The 12,433-nt window shown below is 37.6% G+C and overlaps 1 protein-coding gene across 5 annotated transcripts in view; it reads right to left on the reverse strand.

Annotated features, from left to right (window-relative positions):
- The window catches only part of tex11 (testis expressed 11), a 33,943-nt gene that overhangs the window by 14,180 nt on the left and 7,330 nt on the right, over positions 1-12,433 (reverse strand). Inside the window, exons 6-19 of one of the 5 annotated variants that reach the window (XM_057849758.1) lie at positions 9,884-10,003; positions 9,580-9,660; positions 9,409-9,494; positions 9,047-9,104; positions 5,097-5,192; positions 4,932-5,013; positions 4,757-4,838; positions 4,531-4,682; positions 4,367-4,456; positions 2,128-2,261; positions 1,988-2,048; positions 1,764-1,873; positions 1,374-1,459; positions 1,169-1,222 (exon numbers count right to left, since the gene is read on the reverse strand). In XM_057849758.1, the coding sequence (XP_057705741.1) occupies positions 1,169-1,222; positions 1,374-1,459; positions 1,764-1,873; positions 1,988-2,048; positions 2,128-2,261; positions 4,367-4,456; positions 4,531-4,682; positions 4,757-4,838; positions 4,932-5,013; positions 5,097-5,192; positions 9,047-9,104; positions 9,409-9,494; positions 9,580-9,660; positions 9,884-10,003 (1,292 nt within the window). Of the gene's footprint in view, positions 1-1,168; positions 1,223-1,373; positions 1,460-1,763; positions 1,874-1,945; positions 2,049-2,127; positions 2,266-4,366; positions 4,457-4,530; positions 4,683-4,756; positions 4,839-4,931; positions 5,014-5,096; positions 5,193-9,046; positions 9,105-9,408; positions 9,495-9,579; positions 9,661-9,883; positions 10,004-12,433 lie in introns of all 5 variants that reach the window. The other 4 variants (XM_057849757.1, XM_057849761.1, XM_057849760.1 and 1 more) reach the window with 4 other exon arrangements.

Consider the following 12,433-nt stretch of genomic DNA (forward strand, 5'->3'; position numbering starts at 1 on the left):
CTTCGACGTTTACTCGCTATTTTCGTCCAAAATTTGAAGGTTTCACTACAAATATACATTTTTTAAAAATTTAATGAACATTGACAGACGAGCACATATAGTATCATCTACAAGCATCTACAAATCTATCACGTGATAATACACCCTCAGCAGGAAAACAGTACATTGTTTCCAATTTTCCCACATGGACGCCACGAACTCTATGTAAAAAAAAGTTGTTCAAGAGTTTAAGAGGACGCTCGCCATTAACATTAGCCTAATGCTAACGCAAACGTGAATGCTATGCTAATGCTACGAGTTACCAAAAACTCATACGCAGGCTAACCAAACATCAAATGTCACACATTAAGAACATCTGACGGAAACTATGGCGCATTTTCGTCTTGTTCTTGTCTCATCAGACGAAAACTGGCATTCGTGTTATGTTTTAGTCTCCCAAGACACATTTTGAGCTCGTTATCATCCCGTCATCTTCATAAAAAAATTGTTCGTCGACAAAATATTTTCGTTTTAGTCATCGTTGACGAAAACAACACTGATTTCAAGACTGCCATTTTGTAAGACTTCAACCTTTATGTATTGTCAATTAATGACTTATAATAATACATAAGTCAAAATTTCAAAATTCCTGTCAACTTACCTAAATAATTTATTCATTCATTCATTCATTTCCATAAACACGGTGGGCCGACAGTAAGCACCTCTTCTACCAGGCTCTGCAAGTTTCCCTGGGGAAACCCTGAAACCTGAAATATCATTCTGAGCAAGCTCCATTGGTAAGAAATCTTGGGTTTTTTTTCAAGAAGTAGTTGTTGCGGTGTAAAATAAAAATAATAGGAAACTCCCGACTTCAATAGTGTAGTTAAACACTTAAAGAAAAAGTTGTTTCTTGGTGGTAGAAATTACCAGGGTAATGAGATTTGGCCAAAAACTTACGAGTTCCTGTGGTTTGGCGCAATGCAGAAATGACACAATTTGTGTTCTCACGTTCTCTGTGCGTGACAGCATTTGTTTACGAAAGGAATTATTTACAATGGAATCACAGGAGTGCTAAAATAAAAAAATTAAAAAATAAGAAGAAGGGTAATTCCAAATGTCTAAAAATAATAAATATTGACCTTAACTTAAATATTGGCAGCATAGAGTTGTCAATATACACAATGTGTACCTTTCCTCATCAATGGAGTTTTCTCTGCTGGTGAGCACGAGTCGGATAAGGCACCTGTAAAAAAAAAAAAAAAAAATTGAATAGTCTTGACGTCCCCTCCCTTCCTATTATGGCTGTATTTTACATATGCCCTTTTTCAAAACCACAATTTATGTATCAATTTACTCAGTGTGAACACAATACGAGCTTTTATATTCTTACCAACCTGAGAGCATTCAAAACCAAAGCTTCATCTTTGCAGGTATCACACAAACTTTCCAGCAGCTTGGTGGCTATGTCCTGCTGTTTGTTCTGTCACAAGAAGTTAAAGTAAAGGAGCACACTAAGTCTGTGCTATCGGAGTTTGAATATGAATTTGTAACATGGAATATTTTTCAGTATCCAAATTCAGTTCCCAAAAATTGTGCCAAAAATGCAGACGCAAAAAATTCAGTTGCAACATCCTGGTAACGACTGAATTTTGTCTGACAGAATTTCAATGATCGAAAAATTATGTTTTAGAAAATCACTCAGAATCCAATGGCACACATTGACTTCCATACAAAACTTCCACATCTGCTTTCAATAACCAGATTTAGCCCCCCTAAAAAAATACCTCCAAAGCCATCTGAGCAGCCAGGCAGAGAAGGTTGGATGTGCCCTTTTCAGATGTGCTGGCTTGGAGATCCTTGCACTGAAGCGCCATCTTGTTCGCCACCTCTGCCGCTAATTCACACACAGAGAATTAAAATTTGATGAACGCAAGCTGCACGTGACTGTATTTGAAAATCAAGGCACCTTGCTCCATATTGTTCTCTTGCAGTGCAACACAGTACATACTGAACTGTGTATCCATGCTGCCTGGTTCGCAAAGCTCGGCATCCTTAATGGCTGCTTTTGCCTGACAAAAGTGAGGTGAACTCGCATGTAGGAAAAGCATAAATACAGTGGTATTCATGCTGGCCACTGGGACTTGCTACATTTTCCAGTTGTTTCAGGTGCATGAAGCAGGAAGCTCTGTTCCTCTGAAGTTTGGCCATATTTGAGTCCATCTCTCCAGTCAAAAAGAACCTCAGAGAGTAGTTGTACCACTGCAGTGCTTCCGAATAGTTTGCTGCCTGAGAACACGATCATGATTTTGTTAGGGTGTGAATGGTGTCTTATATTCAGTGTTGTCACAGATTACTTGAAAAAGCAATTTAATTACTGAATACGGCTCAAATAAGAAATCTAGGTACTTTACTGATTACTCTATTATCAAAGAAACTAAGTTACTTTAAAAGTAATTTATCGGTTACTTTTTACCAATTTCTCTCTTGTTTGTTGCCTGCACATAAGAATGACAACAGCATAATGTCATCGCATGTAATTGACTTTCCGATAATTGAATTTAAAGGGGAAGATTAGAATTTTGCATATAAGGCATTATCTTCAATTTAGCAGGGGTTCATTAGTCTATGGATAATGGATTTCAACCACCATTGACTCGCACTAGCTTAGCCACTTCGGAGCCCCGAAACTGACAAATAACTGAAAACTGCAGGGAATTTGTTGAAATCAACTTCACAGACTAATTAAACCCCTGCTAACTCAAAGATTAAGCCTAATGTAAAAAAATCTGAATTTTGGTTTAGGGGTTAGGGTTAACAGCATGTCAGTGCCAATGTAAAACAATGCAAATTGACTGCACAATAATCAACAACACAAAAATTACAGTGCTATGAACACAAAGGTGGGAGCGGGCGTGAATGCGCGCACACAACCCGGAATCACGCCGTACAAACACGCGGTTAACTGGGACACAAAACGTGGCGGCAACTAAGCACTTTACACTCAATCGGACTTACACCAAACTCCAAAGATGCTAAACGAATATTTCACCTCCCGGCATTAATGTGCAACACGAATATGATGTAAAAATTGTTCACCCACAACCTGCCGTTGCAATGGCAAAGCTACTAAACGGCCACACATGTAGCGGCTCAAACCTGCTGCCAAGCTGCCTGGAACCCTCCTGAATGAAGGAAAAATACTCATGTTCATTCATTGATGCACAGATTAACATTCCCTCGCACATCTCAACTAGAGCTACAGCTATTGATTATTTTAGTAGTCGATTAATCGATGAACTAGTTAGTTCGCATAATCGAGTAATCGGATAAGGAACATGAAAAATTAAAATACCTGAGCTGAGCTTCAAACAGTATAAAAAAATAAATGGATCTATGTACAACAAAAGAACAATTGGCTAACTTACATAGCAAAAGTCTGTTAGCTTAAATGCTATAAAATGCTAATGTTTTTTCTTCACAATGCTCTTAACACATGGTACAGACACATATTCCCACAAAAAACGGCTAAATATGTCTGTAAACTAATTTCCGAATGCATTAAAAAAAGATAAGCTCAAACAAAAACTTAGCTTACATTGGTCTTAACAGGGAGCAGTTGGATTCAGCCATGTGAAATGGGGCAGACCAGAGGGCAGTGTATGCACCCTAATCAATAAAACAAAATCCAAACACTTTCAAAATAAACCATTAACTAAACGAATAATTGAAGCAACAAAATTTAATTCGAATATTTTTTTCTAATCGAATACTCGAGTATTAATCGTTGCAGCACTAATCTCAACGGGTGGCTGCACTCAGCTCGAATGTGCACCCTTGCTCCACACGCCTTTCTCAGTTCCAAAACACTTTGCGCGTGTGGCTCGAGACCAAAACAGGAAGTAACTATGAGTGGTTACCATGGAAACGAACACATAGTGGAAACCTTTTGAACATTTTCTATTCAAAATGCTCTTCGTACATGAGTACAATATTTTTCATTCTACATACATTATGAGGAAATAACAAAATAATAACGAATATACACTAAGGAAACTGACTTTGAAAAATGAACGCGATGGATTGCTCGTTGCTGAAAGAAAAGAATCAGATTACTTGTTACTGAGAACACTGCTTGCCGGTATATTGTATGTTAGCATTAACCTAAAAGGTTTTCTGGAAAAAAGTGAAGCAAAGTTTTGTATTTTAATGCTCAATGTGACATTTTCTTTTATATACGTTTAATTTTACAGTTTAGGATTGCTATCTCCGTGATCAGGCTGTATTTCCACCACGTTTGATCGATTAAATACTGTATGTCACGACTTGACACCGAAATTTACCTAAAATATTTCTCAATCTACTATCACAATCATAAAATCACTGAGGCCTGCCTCAAAGTGTTTTGATGCTTTATCCCACAAAATGGCGTGAAGGCTTTGCAGATCTTGCGGTGCCAGCTGTCTGCCCGAGTAATGTACTGCAAGTCAAAAGAGTAGTTGGATTTTTTTGGAACCCAAGACAAAGGAAGATCCGTCTGAGGGTGTGCAGCACCGGTGATGACGTCCTCTATCTTTTGCCTAGCCAACGACTCCTTGCCTAAATGCAGCAGGAGCCGAACGTGCAGAACCAGAGCAGTTCCCAGTTCAGGCGACGACTCATACTGCTGAATCGCACGTTTCAAAAGCTCCAACGCTGGCACACCTCTGAGATAACATAGAAATAGCCATAATATTCCACTTCAAACTCCAATTGACTTCTTATTCATACATGTGTTTACCTGTTTTCAGTCTCGAGAAGCTTCACTGTCCAAAGACAATCTTTCAGGTAAACCTCAGAGCATCTCAGCATCTCATCCAAACCTGACACAATGTTAATAACATCTCAGGAGTGTTTTTTTTCCAACATAAAAAGTGAAATATTTCAGAGAATCACATTGAAATCTATAAACTCACTTGCTCTGATGCTTTCATCAGACACCCTGCCTCCCAGGAGTATTTTAATCTTTAAGAAGAGTCCAAAGGCAGTCACACACTCCTGACAAAATTGACAGATTTACTGTTGATGTTCGTTTCCCAATTGTTTTGCATCTTTTTTTTTTTTTTTTTTTCATATCCCACCTGGTTGGCCATTTCAACAGCAGCGAGGGCTTCACTGTAAAACTTCTGAGCGTCCCAGTCAAAATAAACAGTGGCAAGACAACGCAAAGTCCTAGCCTTAAAAAAGACGGTCAAAACCAGTTTATTCTAGTTTGGGCACATCGTCACTGTAGGGTGGTAACTGTCGATTTGTCCCCACTTAGTCTCATTTTGGTGTATTATTAACCAATTTATAATGTCAGAAACTGCTTGAGAGCAAATGGTGGAAAACACTCAGGTGACTTGAAGTTCCGCTCTGAGACCCCCAATTTAGCCAACTTTCAAAATTGTCGGATATGCATTTGTGATACGTCATTGGAAAGCTTCAAATCACAATTTTCTGCGGGAAGAAAAATTTTGAACCGGAGGGCATTTTTTTTTTTTGTTGTTGTATGTTTTTTAAACAGCAAAACCCTATCTGGAAGTTAGAGCACGCGAGAACAGAATTACAGATGCCATGACTTTAAGGAGATATTTTCGCGTACTAGGGCTGTCCCAAACGACTATTTTCCTCCCGATTAGTCAGCCGACTATTTTTACGATTAGTCGACTAATCTAATATATATATATATATATTTTACTACTTTAATAATGAAATTTTTGTTGAAGCTTATTAATTCACAAAAAACACCTATATTCTTTATTATCGTATAAATAAATAACAAATCATTATAATAAATAATAATAATAAATCAATAATAAATCACAAACAATGTGGTCATATGATGCTGGCATTAACTAGTGAAAAAAAAAATGTAAACGGAAACACTGAGGCTTCACCTCTTTAACAGGAGTCAAAACAATTCTTACTCTTTTTGTGGTATGTCATTGTCTATTGTTCTAAATGTTAAAATGAATTGCAATGTCCCGGACAACCATTTTGAGAATACTTTGTGTGAGTTCAGATGCTTTTTCTGGTGTGCATTCCGCATTTTTGGGGGAGGGGAAAAACTGTTCAACTTTTTTTTGTTTTAACCTGAAAATAGATAAAGTAGAGGGCACACTGAAATATTACCACAACTATTTTGAATGAGAGGCACACATACTCACAGTAACAAAAATTAAATATATAATATTAATTTTATAGTATACTACAACATGTATATACACAATGATACTTTATAATATAAAGTGACTAACATTAGTGTAGTCATGGATTACAGTAAGCAGGCCAGTGCTGTTTCCATATATATTTTCATTATATTATGTATATACAGGATGTATGTATATATTTTCCCCAAGTGGGAGCTTCCATGATCCTAATAAATTTAATAATAATAATAAAAATAAAACATACATTTATTATTTTATTAAATAAAAATGCACGTTGATACGAAGCACATAAAGGTAACTTCCATTTTTAAAAATCGTTAGAACGTTGTATGGACTTACAATCCGCTAGCTTGTTCTTTCTTGTTGCCTTGGAAAATTATACTTTGGTGACGGCGTTTCAAGTGTTCGTTCATAGCTGACGTGCTTCCGTGGTATGCGAGCTCAGCTTAGCAAAGAGTACACACAGTGGCACCCTCCATATTTTCCTTGAAATTATTCCAGTCTCTGGCTATTCTGGTCCGCTTTTTTGGCTTTATGCCACTTTCATGGGTCACCAATTCTGCCCTTTTTGGTAATTGGCGGGGTTTTCAACTCCTCGCCATAGTGAGGAGTGAACCGGCGATTCACTTGGCTCGTTGTCGTCGGTTCGGCCCATGTCCTCCTCAGGAAGGCGGCGGCGTACATAAAAACACCAAGAGGCGTCCGGATGGCTCTTTATGGATAGTTTTATTGTCCAAAACAAAAACGCAGGGGCTGCAGCCACTGAACTCTGCGCTACCCGCGCACTTTCCAAACTCACCGATCACCGATCTGTTTCGCTCCCTCTCTCTCACTCGCCCACTTTCTTCCTCTTTGCTCAATCTGACAATGCCAGTCACACTGAAATAACAGCGGCCGCCTTGGGGGTGTTAGTAACAACCGCTTGCATCACGAGCGCCCGCCATTCTAAACTTTATCCGCATGTAATTTTTTTTTTTAACCCGTCAGTACCTGTCGACGGTATGTTTTGCCCGTCGACGCATTTACGTCATCGATGACGTCGACAACGTCGACTAGTCGGGACAGCTCTATCGCGTACTTACCTCGTTTCGATCCAAAAACTCCATGTAGCATGTATCACTGAGTGTCAAGACACAGCTGTGAATGGCCACAGCTGGATTTTTGGGGGCTTTTATGCGTGAAATATGGTAATATAACAAGGGTCACGATGCAGAAATCGCAGACAACAAGGAGTGGTCGAGATTGTCTTTTCATATATTTACCCTTTTAAACTTTTTTTTTTTTTTCCTATTTTTTGTTTGGATCCCTTATTTATCATCTAACATATCGGAGAGAACGCGACAGTAACAAAAAAATACAATTAAGCGATAGTTATGAGGTAGATATCCGTGACTTTTTTACAGACGCCATTTTTTTCATTGTGACATAATTTGTTTAAAAGTTTAAAATATGTGAATGAATAATTTTTTTAAGTCGTTTTTTTTTTTTTTTTTTAAACCAAATATGAGACATCAATTAATGGTTCTAAGATAAAAATGACAAACATTTTGAATAATAAATATCATTAATTACCTTCGTTTTATGGCTGGGTTGAAACAAAAGCGTGACGTCTGTAAATGGGGGTTTTCAGGGTAAAACGGACAAATTAAAAATAGTTCAGGGGCTTAATGTGCAATGAATCTGCTATGGCAGCAAATACACATATTGTTGTTCTATCAAACAACAGTTTCTTTTAAAGAGGAGTGCAAGAACAGAAACTTCTTTTTCAGTCTTGTCTGTTTTCCGCCGAACCTATTAACCTTTTATAGGGCAAGTGAGTGTAAAAAAAAAAAAAAAATACAAAACCCACATCGCAGACTTTTGTGACTGAAAACCTGTTACCTTAACGCTCATATATGTTGAAATCTGCCATTGAAGCAAAATGAAAATTTGCATCCTCACTCTCAAAACACTGAACAAACGGGAAAATTCAGTCAAAAATTAGAACAATACATGTGGCTCTTTTGATTATGCCAAAAACGTTATTCCTCTTCTGCTAGTCTGTTACTATCAGTACAGTGATCCCTCGTTTTTCGCGTTTTTCATTTAAATCCGCGAAGTAGAGGTGGAGCTTATTTACAAAATGTTTTTGCTTTTTGTGTGTTCAATGTATTTATTCAGATTTAGCATTGGAAAGATATAACGTATAAGACATTGTTTTTCACTTTTTTTGCCCCAAAGTATAATTTGTAAAATAAATTTTAAAATTAGTTATATTTTAATAAATGGTTTTTAAGCACTTGTAATGTAATACTTACAGTAAGTTTTAAACATGTTACTGCCCCACCGAATTATTTTTAACATAGAAAAGTGCTTGTCTTTATTAAATGCATCATTGAGGGAGTCCACTCAAATCCGCTCACACTGCTCACTTACACACGAGTTGTCACAGCAAATGTTTAACAAGCTAAACGATGATTGACAGATGCGATGCCTTCGCAGTTTCAGCTTCCATGCTTCTCTCAAAAGATCAAACCTTAATGCCTGTCAATCACCGTTAACTTTAACAAGCAACTCAAGAGCACTGCCTGACCAAGAAAAGCGGCTCTAGAAAACACTTCATTTATTTATTTATTTTTAATTGAAAAACAAAATCCGTGATGGAATGAGGGCGCGAAGTTTGAAGCGCGAAGTAGCGAAGGATCACTGTACTGTACTGTACTTCTTTGCAAAGCTACAGTGCCTGATTAAGTGTTGTTTGCTAATTTTAGGATAATATTTATACATTAAATTTCTAGGGTTTTGTTGTTGTTTTCATTGCCTAATCTTAAAAATAGCTAAAAATAGGAAAGAAAAAATGAGGTTTAAGAACATGTATATATATTTGCATTTCATCTTACCTGAATTTTGGCATCAGGTGTATATTTCACATGAATCTTGCCAATGTTGTAGCTCTGTCTGAAACACACCAACACAAGAATGAAAATTTTTTTACAGGGTTTGTACACCTTTTTATGGCCAAATTCAAGCACTTTTTGGGAACTATCTAAACCAATTTTCCAGTTTTTCCATTACCTTTTATTCAATTCACACTTCCCAGCATTTTCAAGGACATGACGCAAAATTAAAGCAATTTTCAAACCTTGAAAAAATGACAGGAAAATCCAAGCATTTTCAAGGATTTCAAAGACCTGTACAGACCCTGATTTTCGCTATGCGTGTTCACTTAGTATTGATAATACATCATTATACAGTATGTTACCGTAACCAGAAGACGCTCTTTTCAAATTCTTTCTCGTTGTAAGTGCCTATTCCGAAGTTGTAGCATTTTAGTGACAGGAACGTTGTCTGCAATAATGAAGAGAAAAAAACTAGACACATACAGTATTTTTGCTAAGACTTTTAATTTTTTTGTAGTGAAATAGAACGTTACTTGTGTGGGTAGGCGTTGCAGCATGTCTGTGCCACGTTGAACATGGACCACAGCTTCTTGGTGACTGCCCTGAAGTATGGCCTGCGAGGAAGACAGCAATGTTCAAAATCTTGCAATGACGCATGACTCACAGGTAGGGAAATAAGAGAGCGATTCCAAACGCAGCTCTGCTTTTCCGATTAAAAGTGAAAATTTACTTATTGTTTCTCACTTGACGCTTTAGCTGTCTCGCAAGTCTGTCATAACACCTCCTCGGCTGTCAAATCTCACAAGAACAAACGCTGACGGTGTTGGCGCAGCCTACCGATTCTGCTTGAAAGGTGAGGATCCGGAGCGTCTCCATCTCCACCTCTGTTTTGGCTGATTCCACATCAGCCGTGCTTTGGCCTCTGGATGCCAGCATGTCAAATAGAGTTTCCAAGCCCTGGAGACCATCAGAAAATATTAGGGAATGTATTGCATGCCACGATCAATCAACAATTAATCGATTGTGAAATGAATCCACAACTATTTTAACTGTTTGGAGACATTCTTAACCTAAAAAATTTCCAAATGCTAATTATTTTATGAGCAACCATTGATGGCACTAAATGTCCAATCCATTTTTACTGTGACGGTCAAAATGGAGTGGATGTCTAGCGCTGTCAATGGCACTGAAAGTTGAGCATTCCCATATTAAGCCCTCCCATATTAAATGAACTGGACGTCTATCATTGTCAATGACCCGCAATGAGTTAAATACAAAGAAAGTTTAAAAAATACAATAATTTTAATTGTATTAATATTGCCTGTATTAACATTTTAATTGAAAATTGGATTAATCATGAAAAATAATGATTAATAATAGAGATGTCCCGATCGATCGGGTCCGATCACGTTATTTTCAAAGTATCGGAATCGGCAAAAAAATATCGGCCATGCCTTTTTTTAATATATACATTAGGCCTGAACGATATTGGGAAAAACTATTGCTGCGATTTTTTTTGGGTTTGCGATATATTGCGATATTATATTGCGATATTTTTAAAAAATTATATATATTTTTTTCAAGATATTTTCACAAGATGACTTAAATAGCTGTTTGGAAAGACTTTAGATCACCACAGTGTACAGTCATCCCTTGTTTTTCGCGGTTAATGGGGACCAGAACCCGCCGCGATAAGTGAAAAACCGCTAAGTAGCCCACCCCCCCATTTTAATTTTTTTTTTTTGTGTGTGTATGTAATGTATTTATTCAGATTTAGCATTGGAAAGAGATACATACAGGTTGACCCCAAAAAAGTTTACACTCAGTTGACTGCTTGTTTAAAAGCCATTGAAACATATCTAAATAGGTTGTCATGCTTAAGTGATTCATTAAGGTCACTCAATGCAGCTGGTAATCTCTCGTCTCTACAATTCCTGTGCTTCTGCTGAAAATGAAGAAAACTTTAGCTGTACCTGAATTGCTGCGTGCCGGTCTGACACCGACTGAGATTGCAGCAAATCTGAGAATATCCAGATGTGCAGTCTACAAAGTTAAAAAGAAGCTGAAAGATATTGGAACAGCCTCACAAAAACCTGGGTCTGGAAGTGCCGATCTGTGCGGACCAAAAAGTTTATTGACAAGTTGATATGTGGCCACCCCAGAGTCCAGATCTCAATCCCCTGGATTATAGCATATGGGCAACTGTGGAGGACAGTGCCTGTAAGAAGCCACAAACTTCTGTGGCAGCCTTGGAGAGGTCCATTGTTAGATCTTGGGAAAAGATGACAGCATCCTACATAAAGAGGCGTTCCGCAGGCGCCTGGAGGCTGTTGTGACACTTAAGGGAGGACACATTGAAAAATAGAGTGTACTGTACATGTTCTTTACAATAATGTATAATTTGTGATTCAATTCTAATTCTAAACTGAATAAACATGGCATTTAAGTTGTATTATGGAAGTGTAAACTTTTTTTTGGGTCACCGTGTATAAGACATGTTTTTTTCTCACTCCCCCCAACCCCCCCCCCCCCCAAAGTGATTTAAAAAATGTATATAAATAAATGGTTTTTAAGCACTTCAAATTTCATAATTATGATAAGTTTTAAACAACTGTCCAACCAAATAATTTTTGAACAAGAATAAAGTACTGTAGCAGATAAAAGCTTGGCTTTATTAAATGCTTCTGTTTATCTACTTTAGCTGTGACCGTTGAAGTGACATGTAGAAATTTCAAACTCCTCATGATCACTTCTGGCATTTAAATGTCTCCAACGTCCCCACAGTACACACATTCATTCCAGCGCGGCTTCCTTGCAACTGTTTAACAAGTTAAACGATGATTGACAGATGCCCGTGTTAAGTCTGCTTCTTTGGCCAGATCAAAGCCATTGTTGTGCCGCAGTGACTGAGAGGATCAAAAGGCTGGGAGAGGGAGGGTAGGAGGATGTGCGCAGACCAGAAAGTGAGGCATATGTGAATCAAAAAAAAGAAAAACTATCGCACGTGCTTGCGATGGGACTATTGCGGACACGCACATCGCGATGGCGATGTTTAAACGATATATCGTTCAGGCTTTATATAATATTTCTTAATTAAATCGTTTTCTAATTGTATTTAACGTTACAGATATAATATGTTACACTCATCCAGAGGCTTTAGTTTAGGCTTAAGGTAGGGTTATCAAATTTATCCCGATGACAGCAGTAATTAATTTTTTAAAAATGTATCACGTTAAATATTTATCGCAATTAATGCATGCGTTGCACGACCCACTCATGCATTGTCGCGCTCAATCTGTAATGGCGCCGTTTTACCCATTTAGAGAGATAAAAGGCAGCGTAAAATGGGTAGAGTGAATTTTGGCAGCCTTTGGTGCCTTTTTTTAA

The sequence above is a fragment of the Corythoichthys intestinalis genome, chromosome 11, assembly GCF_030265065.1.
Source record: "Corythoichthys intestinalis isolate RoL2023-P3 chromosome 11, ASM3026506v1, whole genome shotgun sequence".
In the NCBI taxonomy this organism is placed as follows: domain Eukaryota; kingdom Metazoa; phylum Chordata; class Actinopteri; order Syngnathiformes; family Syngnathidae; genus Corythoichthys; species Corythoichthys intestinalis.